This window comes from Podarcis erhardii, assembly GCF_964252035.2.
Source record: "Podarcis erhardii genome assembly, chromosome: 2".
Lineage (NCBI taxonomy): Eukaryota > Metazoa > Chordata > Lepidosauria > Squamata > Lacertidae > Podarcis > Podarcis erhardii.
In genome coordinates this window covers 90,720,638-90,735,615 of record NC_138498.1, presented here as the reverse complement: position 1 = coordinate 90,735,615, position 14,978 = coordinate 90,720,638, and the positions used below count along the sequence as shown (strand labels likewise).

At 41.4% G+C, this 14,978-nt stretch overlaps 1 protein-coding gene across 3 annotated transcripts in view; it reads right to left on the bottom strand.

Moving 5' to 3' along the window:
• Positions 1-14,978, bottom strand: part of SRGAP3 (SLIT-ROBO Rho GTPase activating protein 3) — a 186,715-nt gene that overhangs the window by 31,312 nt on the left and 140,425 nt on the right. For 2 of the 3 annotated variants that reach the window (XR_014154050.1, XM_081852399.1), the window contains exons 10-12: positions 13,718-13,802; positions 8,389-8,416; positions 4,138-4,240 (exon numbers count right to left, since the gene is read on the bottom strand). Coding sequence is in view for 2 of the 3 variants with exons in the window: in XM_081852399.1 (XP_081708525.1) it covers positions 4,138-4,240; positions 8,389-8,416; positions 13,718-13,802 (216 nt within the window). In the remaining variant the exon portion in view is untranslated. Of the gene's footprint in view, positions 1-131; positions 163-4,137; positions 4,241-8,388; positions 8,417-13,717; positions 13,803-14,978 lie in introns of all 3 variants that reach the window. The other variant, XM_081852400.1, reaches the window with a different exon arrangement.

Below are 14,978 nucleotides of genomic sequence, written 5' to 3'. Positions count from 1 at the left end.
GAACTATAAGAGCATAGCGTATTTTTGGCAAGGGATTACAATTGTTTCCCTTAAATTTAGATTATGCTCATATTATATAAACATATATGATTTTTTTCCCCAGAAAGGGGGGGGCCTCTTCTAGTAAATACCTGGTTTCTGGTTCGAGCATTCCTTCTTCCTCTGATAAGCAAAGAAAGCAGCAAAGTAGGGAAAAAAGAAAAGGTTAAGCAAGAATAAGATCAGTTAAAGTAAGCACAACTTCCAGAGGCTATGAAAGCTCAAATGCAATGGCAGCTTAGAAGGATCTAGTTGAAGCTCCAACACCCCATATAACTGCTTAGTATGCAATCTCTTGTCCTCAGTGACCAACTTTCAGATTACTCTTATAGTAATTTATTGCATTCTCCTCATCCCCATATTTAGTTCTTCCAACAGACCCCCCCCCCCCCCTCCTCAGACCTCCACATTCACAGGCATCAGCAAGACTATCTCACAGCCCTGCTGGCAAGAAAGTGAAGATTTTGCCTGTCAAGTTATGGGCATGCCTTAGTTGGCTCTTGGAAGTTTGTTTCTTTGACACATTTCTTCCTCTTTGTGGGTGGTTTGGATTATTATTTTTTGCTGCTCTGGTTTAATTTTTATATGTGCATTGTTTTATATTTATATTTTAGTTTGACTTTTTATTTTGTAAGCTTCTTTGAAGGCCTTCTGTGTGGAAAACAATGTAAAGTATTAATATCAATCTATACATAAAGCAAACCTTTCATAATGGGTAGATATTTCTTTGTTGTTGTTTTCTGTGGCTGAGACTCATAATGAATATACCTCAACTTTTCTTTTTTTTAAAAAAAGGAGCATACTTTAGGATGTACTTAACCACAGGAGAACAAATAGAATTATCACCTCAGAGTAATATCTCTCTCTCTGGAGTTATTAAGAAAGCTCAGTTGAAATGGAGGCAAGCTTTCTTTTTCTTCTTACCCTGCTTCTAGGAAAACATAGAGCTGCTCCTTTGGTTTTGATCTGACACTGCAATCTTATTGCTTGAAAATTCACCACCACTAGTTTCCTTCAGGAATATCTTTACTGGAAGTGGGTCAATCCTTTTCAGATAGATTTCTAGTGACATTAGTTCCTTTGGCGCAACACTGAGTATGTTGATTTAATTAATATTAAAATATGAAGCTTAATGTAACTGGAATAATTTTTAAAAATACATTTGATAGTCCAACCATGTTTATAATCACTAGAAGGAACCAGCTAAAAAGTAGTGGTTGGTCAGTTTCAGGTGTGGTTGAATGAAGCAAATTATCTTGGCCTATTTCATAGTGGTTCTAGAGTGGTTCTAGAGTTTGTTTTTGTACTGGAATGGCTTTTGTTTGCCCAAAGTGATGACTTTCACTAGGAGAAAGACTGGGGGAGTGCAACATTGCTTATTCTTCTTGATCTCTTGAGTGGCTTTTGATACTATTGGTGTCACTCTATGACTTGGTGGCCCTGTTATATGATAGTTCTGCACCTACTTACAGGGCCAGTTCCAGAAAGTCCTGTGTGTCAACCCACTGAAAACATCATATTCGTCATAAAAAAAATAATCATGAGACACTTTTTGGGTAGCTGGTGGCTGAACATTATACATCTGAATGGTTTGAAGTGGTGGCAGTGTTAGATATTGGGGCATGCAGTAACTGTGAGAGTTCAGAACTTAACTGGTTAAGTGTTCTGAGATGTGCGTCACTTTCTGACGTCAGCTATAGAAACTGGGAGGAGTCTGGGAGGAGACTGTACTTTCTGTTCTCTCTGTGTGTCTTGAGAGAGACGGACATGTTCTCTCTGTGTTGATCGGTGCATTGCTCTGGGAGTTGTTAAGCCCCTCACACCAGATGGCTGAACTAGCACAAAATGGCTTCATTCATGAACATTTTGACTGCTCTGGGAACTCATGCCTCACAGTTCCTGGCCAGGTTTTGTGACAGCACTGATCTTTATACGTGGAGCTCTTCCATGCAAGGAGGGAGCATGGTCAAAGTTGGCAAGACTCTTTCTGGTGCAGTTTGCTCAGAGAGGTGATAGGTGCAGGGTTGGGCACGGCTACTGATGTGGCTCCTTCCACGGCTTTATTCAGCGCATGGAGAGAGGTTGTGTCAACCCCTCGAAGGTGACTGAATGAAGATGGCATAGGCAGTGGACCACGCAATAGGAAATTAATGGAAAAGGGTAGATGGAGAACGAGGGCTTGAAGTCAAGCTAGAGGAGACAGGGATGACAAGAGGAACTTCCTTGAATTCAGGTGGTACCATAAATAGGAAGTGGGCAGGGAAGAGGGAAAGCTAGGCATTAACAAGAAGGAAGGTAGCTCAAAGAAGTGGGGGAAATTCAACTGTGATGTCACTTCCTGATTTTACTTATTCCACAAAGATCTCAGAGCAGCTTATATAAGGGTCCTCATGTGGCCTTGCACCCAGACAGCTTTAGAGGGTCACACCTAGTTAGTAAAATTGCATTGGATGCCTTCATACTTCTCTCTGGGATTTACATTAGACCCTGTGGTGACAAAGTCCTGAGAGCAGGACAAGCTCTTCGACTTGACTTGATTAATACGCACCATAGACTTTTATAGCTGTCCGTTCCCCATGTATATAGACAAAATCAGAGACAAGACTACTGGAGTCAAGACTACTTGAGCCATTAAAAAAGCAATTTGTTCCTGTGCTGGAATAATAGTAATGGGAAAGCTAAAATGTGTTTCTCTTTGCAATAATCAGTACTGCTTTAAAGAATACAAATCTTTCTAAATTCCTAAATCAGCATCCTATTTTTAAGCTGTGCCTAAGGCATAAAACTGAATGCTGAATGGAGATTGACTCCAAAATGGCAGCAATTCTTCAGCCCACTCAAAGCTTCTATTTCCTCAATGTCTGTTACACCACAGCTCTTTCCAAATAGCGGTGAGATCAATGCATCTTCTTTTATAGCACTCAGTGCAATCCCAGATGTTGTGCATATTAATCTTTTATGGGATGGAGTGGGGACGTAAAAATGAGCCTGCCAAATGCTTATTTAAAGACGTGCACAACTTTGCTGAACAGTTTTAACACAACTATATTAGGCTCATGTAAATAAAATAGTGAAAATACCTAGCTTGTCATTCAGTTAGCCGTACACAGGACAGGTATGCAGAAAGCTCCCGCCACCCCACTCAGTCCTTACAAACTGTGAGCCAAAGCTCGTTATTTCTTTTTTCTCACAGCCATTGGAGAACAAGTTGCTGAAATATTATTATTATTATATCATCATCATCATCATCATCATCATCATCATCCAGGGCTTTTTTTAGCCGGAATTCACTGGAACTCAATTCCAGCAGCTCTTAGGTGGGCGGCATTGCCATTCTAAGAGAACAATGGAGGTGTTCATGATGTGTTCCGGCACTTTTCCCCTAGAAAAATAGCACTGACTTTATTATTCTTTTAAAGGTGGACATCCAGAATTTTCCATAAGTAGGGGGTAGGAAGGGTACCTCAACATGGGTCAAACTTTCTCAGTCACTCCCCTCTGTCACTTTCCTTTAAAACAAACATTCAGGAGTTGCCTGCCTGTGGAATAAATTGTCGACTATACATTTTGTTTCTGCTAATAGCATCTTGCCTTTCTTTAAATTACAAAGAGCCATATCAGTCTGAGCACCCTAATCTTTTAAGGATTTTTGTATAACTCTGATCCCCTGCAAATCTCTTTTAACGGAAGGCAGGCATGCTGCATTTAAATTCCAGGATGTTCATATAAACAGCAGCTTATAAAACCTCAGTAGTTCTCCTGCAGTGATAAGATATGGCAGATTGCAATTAGCACGCTGACAGCCACAAAGAGTGTTGCGCTTCCATACTGTTCCACAAGGGTCATTACACTTATCTCATCCCTCCCAGTTGGCACAAATAGGAGTGATGTGCCTCACTATTGCAGTAAGGAGGTGCAAATGCCACCAATAGAAATTGTCACTGAGGCAGAGGCATACTAACCACTTTAATGGTGTGATGTGCAGTGCATGGGAAAGGCCAGGTCCAAGAGAAGGAAACAGGTCAGCAGTTAGAAGAGAAAAAATGCTACCATTACATCCACAGTGTCCACAGATTCTCACTGTTAGACAGCAAGTACCTTAATGAATGTTTCCATATTGCCGTTAAAGAGTTTATGATTATAGACTGAGAGAGGCCTAGGTCTCCTCATTTTCTGTGGCTTAGGGGGAAGACATGGGGGCCTGAGAAAAATGGAACAAAAGAGATCAACAAAACATCAACTTGAATACAATGGCAGGGAAAGATTTCAAAGACTGCAAATAAAAAAGACCTAGAAGGGGAAAGGTCACTGTGAGGACGAGTGCATTGGCTCCAACCATTATTATGTGACCGTTACCACCTTGATATATTCCTCATATATCTGTCATTTTAAATATCAATGTGGGAAACCTAGGACATGGACTCACCTGTATCTCATGGGTACAATGCCAGCTCTCCACTCCGAAAGAAGAGGGGAGGATACAGGGCAAAAGAGAGCCAAGAAGCAACAATGGGTATGAAGACAGACAGGACAAGGAAGTGGGGGGAAGTAGAGACACAGGAGCTTGTCCATACTTTTATGGTTAGCTTATAGAAAACTCACTTGGGATTGTAGGTTGAGGTCAGCAATAGGCAAGTGTTTTCTGCACTGAAAGAGGTTGTACTAGATGACCCTTCCCTTCCAACTCTACAATTCTATTATTCTATGTGTGCCCCAGTTTCTAGAGACCCAAGGCTTTGCCAACTTGTCTTTTAATGTAAAGGTAAAGGGACCCCTGGCCATTAGGTCCAGTCATGGCCGACTCTGGGGTTGTGGCGCTCATCTCGCTTTATTGGCCAAGGGAGCCGGCGTACAGCTTCCGGGCCAGCATGACTAAGCTGCTTCTGGCAAACCAGAGCAGCTCACGGAAACGCCGTTTACCTTCTTGCCGGAGCGGTACCTATTTATCTACTTGCACTTTGACGTGCTTTCAAACTGCTAGGTTGGCAGGAGCAGGGACCGAGCAACAGGAGCTCACCCAGTTGCGGGGATTCGAACCACCGACCTTCTGATTGGCAAGTCCTGGGCTCTGTGGTTTAACCCACAGCGCCACCCACGTCCCTGTCTTTTAATGTAGCATCTTTCATTTCCAAAGTTTCATCATCAATTTTGCACACAGAATTTATTTAGTATCACACTTACCCCTGCTGGCTGGGACTGCTGGGAGTCCAGCAACATGTGGCCCTTCAGATGTTCAGCAGTCCCAGACAGCATGGCCAGTGGGTAAATATGATGTTAGGTGTAGTCCAACAGTATCTGGAGGGCCACAGATATCTCCCTTCTGAACACAGTATGGCTGGCTTTTCCTTTTCAACACTTCCCTGGGGGGAAACCACTGGCATGGCCTAGCAATCCATTGCATAAAACAAACTGCTGACCTGGCAGGGACACATTCCTTACTCCCAGTGTAACTTTGGAAGCATTCAGTAAGCTTTGCCTAAGAGTGGGAGGAGGTGGCAGCCGCAGGCCCTAATATTCTGATTGAAAGACTTTACAGAAATTCTAACTATATAAACTTGTGGGAAGGCACTGGAACAATAATAGCAATGGACAGGCCTCTTTGGAGATAGAGGCCACAAGCAAGGTGGAAAAGAACCGCTTTTGACAGCTGGAGAAGATGGTGCAAGGGTCTGCACTGGGTGCTGCCTCTATATGTGTGGAAGGAATACCCCTTGGAGAAAGAGGGGAAAGCTGTGCATGTTCAGGTGTTTTATTGTGCCCTTAGTGCCCCTGAAGTTCAAATAGTTTGGATATTTTATCATGTATTTTTAAAACATAACCAACTCTGAGCAGGATAAAAACACTATGAGACAGAGTATACAGTTACGATTGCCAGGAATGCTGCAGTGCAGAAATAGATCTGTTCTTTTTGGGGTAAGTTCTGAATTTGGATTCAGTCCCACAGCCTACTACAGTTCTGGCATTTTAAGGTATCGTGCAAATTCTGTCCCATACGTGCCACTGTTATCCCTGGCTATAAAAAGACAGTCTCACTGAGAGAATATAAAGCATTATACCTCTTTACAGTAGCTTGGAAATTAAAATTCATTTGCAGCCGATTAGAAAGGCTGTTTTTCTCACAGTCTGCACTGACCAGCATGATATGCAACCCAGTATTCCACATGCTTGGCTGGAAAAAGAGCTTCTCATGCAAAGGGGGCTACACTCTAACAGCCATCTATGCTGGCATTTGCAAAATTGTTTTCTCAATTTCTTCACTAGTACTGCAGTTTATTAAACACTGAGGCAGTGCTATATTTAAAAAAATGAGTTTGACAGCCCAGCTGTCCTGTATATCAGAGTCCTATATCCTACTGTTATACATCATGACAAAATTCTTGCAGCTGAGCTGAAAAGCAATTGCTGCATTTCTTTGGGAGTTCTTCAAGCAATGGAGAAAACCTCCCTCTCCGACCTCTACCTTCTTCCTCCTCAGCTGAAAGCATGCAACCATTTTAATGATTCTTCAAGACTGCGCCAAAATGACCGGTTTCAGCCCTGCAGGGTGTTATGCTGTGCACACTAAAGAAAGCTGAAGGGTGAGCAGAAGCTGCCTTTTGGTGCAAGGATAAAAATCTGTGCTCTGCGCAGCCCATTGAGCAAAGTGAATTTCAGATGTTCAGAGCTTGTTCTTCTACAGAAACAAAAAAAGAAGAAGTCATCTGTACAGAGCCATCGTCACTCAGGTCACAGAATGACACATTCTTTTATGAAGCAGGCATCTGAAAAGCTAACCATTGAACCTAGCAGGTAAATATTTGGGGCAAAACTTCCTTTCCTCCACTGAAGCTTTTAAATCAGGGGGGAAAACCTTTAGGGAACACAGATGTCATGGCTCCCAACAGACCTGACAATAGCTTGTAACAATTGCAGCAGTTACTCAGTCCTCTTTCTTTTGGAACCACACTGGTAGCAATGGAGCCTGGCAGGAAACAAGAACTGTTGCAGCACTACCTGCCTGTTCCAATGCAGGTACCACTAATCTGGCCAGGAAGTAACAAGAGCAAAAGAGTGCCTGTGTGGGACTGTCAAGAATCATCAGCACTACCAGCTTCTACAGATTTAACAGCTACAGCTTCTCTCAAGGATCCTTGAAAACTAGAGCACTGGCCCGCGGGTGGGGGCACTAGGAATCTCTTGACAAACCAGTATCAGCTCAGTTAAAAACACCACTGCAACCCCCAGATGCCCTTATAGGTAACTATAACAATTAAGTCAGTTTAAAACTGAGGGAAGTTTGTAATGTAAAAATTCTTGGAGTGGGAAAGGATTATTGCAGTCACAGGGGAGAGTGTGGCAGGGAGAGAGACAGAGAGAGGAGTAAGTGAATTGAGATTATCGGATGGTGAGGAGAGGGGATGAAAGACAGGGCAGCACACAGGGACAGTGCATTTCAAACCTCCCAATTTTTTATTATTTTTTTTGTAAATGCTCCTTACACTAAATAACTTTGGCCAATCTTGTCATACAAAACACGCACACTTCTAAATATATGTATTTCACCCTGTTACACAGTATGTGTCCCTCCCTTCATCTCTCCCATTCAATCCTTCCCCAAGTGGCTTTTCATCGCCACTGCCTGCTGCTGCTGAATGATCTTTTCATTGCTTAACTGAATCAGGTTATGCTCTCTTGCCAATTTCTGTCAGCAGCTCTCCTTTTCTCGGTTTCCTAGACTCTGCTTATCCTTCTGAAGTGACTTCTTTCCCTTCAAACGCCCTTAGATTTTTCCTCACTCTCCGTTACCACAATTATCCAATATTTACTTTTATTCTCAATGCCTAACCTTCCCTATTTTTTTGTTACAGAGAAGGGATCATTTGGGAGAAACTCCATGCCAAAAGGTAAGAGGAGATCAATCCTAGAGCTGGATGGATTGATGGATATTCTGCCCCTGAATGAATATTGGCAAGCAAGGGAGGTCCTGGCATTTAGGCCAAGATGGCTGGTCAGTGTCATAAACAGACTAGAAATAAGTTCCAATATATCCATGGAGACACTGCAATGCACCGAGCTGGCACAGCATTCCTCATGATTTCAGAGCCAGTCAGCTAAAAATTACACTGCAGGAAAAACAAGGGCCTGTTTGTCATATTTCTAGTTAATCCATTTAGGGAATGCAGATAAGAGGAGGCCCCTGGAGCAGGGTGTTGCCCCTCCACAGCACAATGGCTAAAGGATTCCACCCCACCACACAAAAATCTGTTTACTGCAGATGCATTTTAAACCCAAGCAAATTTATCTTGCAGTAGCAATACCAACTAGTCTCCAGAATGCAATATTAAATTTATATATACGGTTTCCACTTACCTGGTTGTACCGCATTCAGCTCTTTCACCTGGGGTGGGGAAGAAATCACACATTATTTCCATCCTTGTTTACATAATATAAAAGGTCACAGATATTTGGTATTTTTTAAAAAATTGGGGCAGGGGGAACTGTTTTAACGTTAATCGACAAGTTAACTGCTCATACATGGCAAGTGAGAAATTGCAAGGGTCTGAAGACATTACATTTTACTGATAAAACCTCAGTTTACTATTAATTTACATATTAGGGAGTGTATCCAACTAAGTGCTACTCAGAGTTGACCTACAGAAATTAATAAACTTAAATTGGTCTTCTCCATTAATTCCATTTCTACTCTGAGCAGGGAATAGTGTTCAATACAATCCCTTGACTGCCGAAAGCCATCTTACAAGTCAAGAACCATGTTGACTTGAGAGCATCTCTACACTTCCCTACTCCAATCAATTATTTCAGGATGATGCTCAGAGGCATTCGGAGCTTGTTTCTTTCATGAATCATAATCTCAGACGTCAGCCTCAGCATTGCTCCTTGCATCTTTCCAATAGTGAGATTCAGGTGCAGGGAGGATCATCTTTGTGGCTGCATAGAATCATAGAATTTGAATGGGCCACAAGGGTCATCTAGTCCAACCCCCTGCAATGCACAAATATTTTGCCCAATGTGGGGCTCGAACCCACATCCCTGAGGTTAAGAGCCTCATGCTCTACCAACTGTGCTACCCAACTGCTGAAGACCTACTGTCTTCTAAAGCTATACAATAACTCTAGCTAGCTGGAGTTAAGGGGCCAGCTGGGGATACAGCTGGTGAGGAGAGCAAATCTTTTAGCTGCATCTCTGGCTTTAGCATTTTGATTAGTATTATCTTCAGCTCTCTTATAGAGGCGTTTTCTGCCTTGAGCCTTCAGGGATGATGTTTGTTAAGAGCTTAAATAAATTATTAAAAGATCCAGGCAGCTAGCATAAATCGAACAGCTCTACTGTCAATGAAGTTTAGTCAATCTGCACCAGATAAAAGATCTGTGCCTCAATAGCTCTTATTTTTAGCAGTTAAAAGAGCAGGGGATAAGGGATGGGAGGAGGGAGATAGGGACGAGTACTGATATGGACCACTATCCTTGGGAATCATGCAGAAGGTTATCCCATCACCTCACTGAGGATATGCTAACAGCATGAGAATACAGGGCAGTATTTAGCGGACCAGCTTTTTCCTACAAGATAACTGCCCATTTGACTTTAACCAGACAGACTCCCATGTTTGCTGTCTTTGCCCCTTCAAAGTATTTACAACATTTGGGTGTGACAGAAGGTGGCATGCCACCGCATACTGTTAAAGTGTATGCCATTCCATTTATAACTCTGTAAACAGACTCCTCATTTTCTTTGTGGAATTTCATTTGTTTTTGTTTCAGGACCAAAACTGCCTTAAAAAAAAAAAAGTTGTATTCTCCCTCTCTTAATCAATATACAAAAGAAACATTTTTGGATGCAGCTCATTTCTGGTTTTGCAATCATGTGCCCAAAGGGTCAACCTTAAAAGGCTTGCAAGTTCTCTGTGTACACTTCCACTGGCAACATGAATTATCAAGAGATGATTGTAGATAATAATGAAAATAAGAAAAGAAATCCCCATGAAAGAACAGATGAAGTTGCCTTTGGACTATTGGCTCACCCAGCCAGATGTTCCTCCTCTAAATGTCCTAGCTAACCTGGCATCCTAAGCACAAGGTGATAGTTGACTCCATTGCTCATGAAGAACATGTTATTCGAAATGTGATGGACTATTTATTCCTCTTAAAAATAAATAATAAACCTCCAGTGTCACTTCAGATTGGCTCTCCTGTTGTATTTATTATTTTCAGAAGCTGCCTCTACTTTTCAAAACATCTTTTTAGCATGTAAAGTGTTGGTCTAGGACCTGGGAGACCAGGGTTCAAATCCCTACTTGGCCGTGAAGCTCACCTGAATGTGACCTTGGACCAGTCACTGCCCCTCACCTAGGCCTACCTCATAGAGCTGATGTGGGAATTAAATTAGGAGGGGAGAAATCATGTATGCCACCTTGACCTCATTGGAGGAAAATAAGTGCAATAAATAATTTTTTATATTTAAATTGAAGGAGCAAAGGAATCTATAAAACAGTGGAAAGAATTTTCAGAATAAAGGATAATCAGGCAATGAAACATTTTTCCATGTGAAGTTGCGGACAGGCTTCAAGATTGTTGAAAGATCTTTTGTGAGGCACCTGAAAGGGATGCTTGTGGTGACAGTGCCAAAAATAATCAACTACTCTGCCTTTTATCCTTATATGACTCATGGCTTTTGAATTTGAACTTCCAGGTCAGATAGTGAGTGAAAGCAGATAAAGGGAATTCAGAAAGGCATGACGCAATTACTGGATGAAACCATGTAAGAATACTGCAATTTCTGATGAACTGATTAACAAATAAGCTAAAGTGCACAAAAGTGCAGCCCTAAAGCCTAGCTACAGCTTCACCTGGAAAGAAGGTATCATTTGTTATCTGGCCCAAATAGAATATCCAAGATTGTGTTGGGAAACTGGTCAAGAGAGTAACGGCATGAGAGTTAAAGGAGCTGGGCCAAATCAAAGTCAGATGAAGGATCTTCATAACAGAGAAAAGAGGAGCTAAGGTTAAAACCAGAGGTGACAGCATAGGCTCAGTACAGTGAGGGGCCTGGAAAAGCCACAAGTCATGAAAAACTGGTCCAGCAGCAGCTCTTGGTAAATAAATAAGAATGCCTGGAGCCTTAAAGCTGGCCTGTCTTGCTCTTGAGAACTGCTGAAGAATTTTTGCTAACTAGAAAGCTGACTAATAAAACATCCAATCATATCATGTGTTGATTGATAGTGTTGTCTTAGCACTGTCAAAACCTTAGAGGATTGTTGTCTGAACTAAGGGGAGAGTCCATATGGGTCAGGCTTCAACTAACTGCTAGCTCCGCCCTGTCTCATATGTTAAAAAGCTTGAATTTGGAATCAGCTGCTCTCAGATAAGCCTGGCAGTGTGCAGTGATTGATTATGCCTAATGAGACCTACTCCAATTTTAATATGAAACACAGACCAATCCACAGAAGGGGGTATAAAGAAACAGCCATTGTTCTAATAAGGCTGCATATGCTTGTAGGTTTACCAGCTCTGTGGCAGAGAGAAATTTCTAAGACAGAAGAGAAAGTATTGACACGATTTTTAAAAACAGTTTAAAGAACTGTGTATCAAATGCTGTCTCTTATGATGACTCAGGTCTTAAAATCATATTAACTTGGGAGAGGCAAATATCTATGGGATTAAAGCCAGCAAAATCCAATTAAACTTTTATATGTTTATATCTGTGTTACAAGGGCTGCGGTATTAAAAGCAGATCAGAGGCAACTGATTCCAAACTTTAAGAAGTACATTCACTCCTAGTGTATGACAGCAAAATATAGCAATAAATCATCAGAAGCTTCTGCAAACTGGGCATCTCTAAAATGAGAAATAGTCCCTTGTTCACCGAGCACAATTTTTAAAAAAGTCTCATGGGCTCCAGTTCAGCTCAGGTTCCAATTTATATTCAGGATAGGACATAAATCATGCATTTAACCTTAGATACCTACTTGAGTTAAGGCAACCACTCTTCTTGAAGTATTTTTAAGGGCACACTTGTGCAAAGTAGAGACTTTTTGAGGAGATGGCATTGTTGGGGGGGCAGCATACAAAAGGGGTAAAATATCAGCCTCACAGATCCAGTGGTAGGAAATGACAGCTGTATTTTATTGTACTAACCATTAATAAAACAAAGGGTCATGCAGCAACTTACAAATTTATAAGCGGGTAAGCTTTTGTGGGTTACTAAGAGTCCTCTTCATCAACATTTGGGTGAGGACAGGAGTTAAAGCATGGGCTGCTAATGCAGTTTCTGTGGTCCCACAGAGACCTTCCCTAGCAGGTCTGAAAGCAGCATTCTTCTGAAACCATGTGGCACTTGTGTCACTTTCTTTGGTTTGCAAATGGGACTGCCCAAAGGCCTTTAAAAGCTGACAAACCTGTCTTAAAAGCTCAGTCCCGAAGAGCTGAAAGCAACATGCTCAGGCCAGAATATGGCAGACCTATTCCCAAGTGAACAATCTCAATAGCAAACCAGGAGAATAAATTGTAGCCTACAGCATCCCTTTAAAAGTTGATTAAAACATTCATTAGGCATTCCTTTTGGCATCAAGGACAATAATTATCACCAGAGGAGAGAGGAAAGGGCAGCAAAGTGATCCACAGGCAGGTCCAAACCATCAGCTCCACTATGTTGATAGATGTGGAAAGTCTGGCCTACTTACACATGCCTTGAAACAGGCCAATTATTTCCCAAACTCTGCTGTCAGGTAAAAAGATGAATGCCTCTCACACATGAGACCATGCACAGCTGTACTTATAGCCTATGTTCCTCCCTTGCCTGCAGGATCTTTGCACAACAAGCCAACTGAGGCCAAATGATTTGAGGCAAGATGCTTCAAATCACTAGTAGAAAAAAACCTATTCTGGTAGAGAGGACCCAGCGCATTTTGACTCAAGTTAAGTTACAAGAATTCCCCCTAGATATAAAATCCTCAGCTGTGAAAAACCACAATGCCTTTTATTTTAATTCCACAGTTCAACATGACAGCTATCAAAAGAAGAATGCCACAAATCACCCCGTCCATTGCACATATAGAGTATGCAAAATATTGAAGCGACCATCTAATTTTTTATTGCCATTCAGTTATGATGCTGGAGAATATTTTGGAAAACTTTGTTCCAGATTATGGTTCTAAGCACCAATGCTATCATTTCACTACTTTGGGCTTTTGGGGTTTCAAAACAAAAAAATTACAAAGTTTCTGAGGCTGGGGTAGGGGGAATCCCAGTCCATTCACCTTGATAGTATTTGCAAACACAAAAATCCTTTATCCAAATCATTTATTTGCCAAATGAAATGGATAATTGTTAACAAGAACACAGCTACGGGGGCTTGGTGTTTTCATTTTTCTTTTTCACTAAACAAAGAGCAGGCAAAGCAGGGATAATGGGGCTCATCCCTAATGCTGAGAGGCCTGCCTTACGCCCTGAGGAACCAAATCAACGCAATGGGGCATTCAAACGCCACTCTCAGCCAAAATTAAAAGTGAAAGGAGCAAAGATTTTCTGCCCCTCTTCTATTAAGCACGACAGAATCACTAATCAACAATGCTGACATAAGAAAGAAAACAATAGCAAGGGAGATTTAAGAAGTCTAAGATCCAATTCTAAATCCTGTTGTGATTTAAAATGCAATCTTTTTGTTTAGGCTCAGTTGAACCTACCTTCTCCCAGAGTCTGCTTCAGTAAGTCGTGTTTAGCCTGCAGCTTGGTAATAAGGTTGCTGCCATTCAAATACTCTTTAAATTTCTGAAGGGAGGAAACAAAAACAAAAACACTGCACACACACACACAAAAGCATAGTGGGCAAAAAATATTAGCAAAATAAACTTTGAGGCATACATTTATTTCCCTGCAGTGCTGTTGCGAGTACCTTTCTGGAATGAAAGGATGTGTTGTGTGCCTTAATGAACCAGACTTCAGTTGTACATACAAAGATGGACCAAGGATTCAGTTGTCATTTGGGCTTTTTCTTTTTCCACAATTTCAGTATCAGTCCTGTTGATCTTATTAAGCCAGAAACCTTTGTGTTGAGCCATGTGCTTGGGGTTAAGGCCTCAGATCACAAGAAGCTCAAAGACAGTAGTTCAAAGAAAGCTTTCTTTTGTCCAGCTTCTGGGAATGGCCTCAATAAGTAAAGAAATTTTGTGGGGGGTGGCAGTGGGGTTTCTACGGAAAGGGTTCTACTTTCATGCAAACAGTGATAAAGCCAAGACGGATTCTCACTGCATGAGGTCTGTGGGCTTGGCTGATCAGAAGCTTCTGCTGTGCTGATGGATTTCTTCTGATTATGACTTTTATTTTGAGATTGCCTCATACCCAGTAATAGTGTCCTAGAGGCAAGTAACTTCACAGATGCCAAGAGAAGAGGAGGAAGATATGGGGCTGGGGGAAAGAAACAAGAAGTGGAAAATTCAAGAACTTAACACAAAATGCATCTTTGAAATTTCAGGATGCAAATCTCAGAAATCACTGAGTTTAAGAAGTAACATTTCTTAAATGTTACTTAAATGGAGTAGACTAGGCAGTATATCAGGATTCCCTGGTCCAAATCTCACTGCTGTCCTAAAGTTAATAAACAGCCTTAGGAAAGCCGCTTGACACTCAGCTATGCAGCTGCAAATGAAACGTATTAAGTGTGTTGTAAAGTGCATTATACAAATGTGACACTAGATGGTGATGGTGAGCTATGGCAACTTCAATGTATTTTTTTCCAAACCTTTCTTAAAAAACCATTTTCACAACTTATTTTTATATGTGCCTAGATTCCACCTCAGTCTCAGACCTCCCTTCCAAGATACAGGGATAATTATAACGGATGGCTGCTGCAAAGGTGATGGAATAACATGCTTTGAACCATTAAAAGCATTATGAAAATACTGAGTATTATAACCTATGCAGTAACCAACATGAATATGGGCTGGT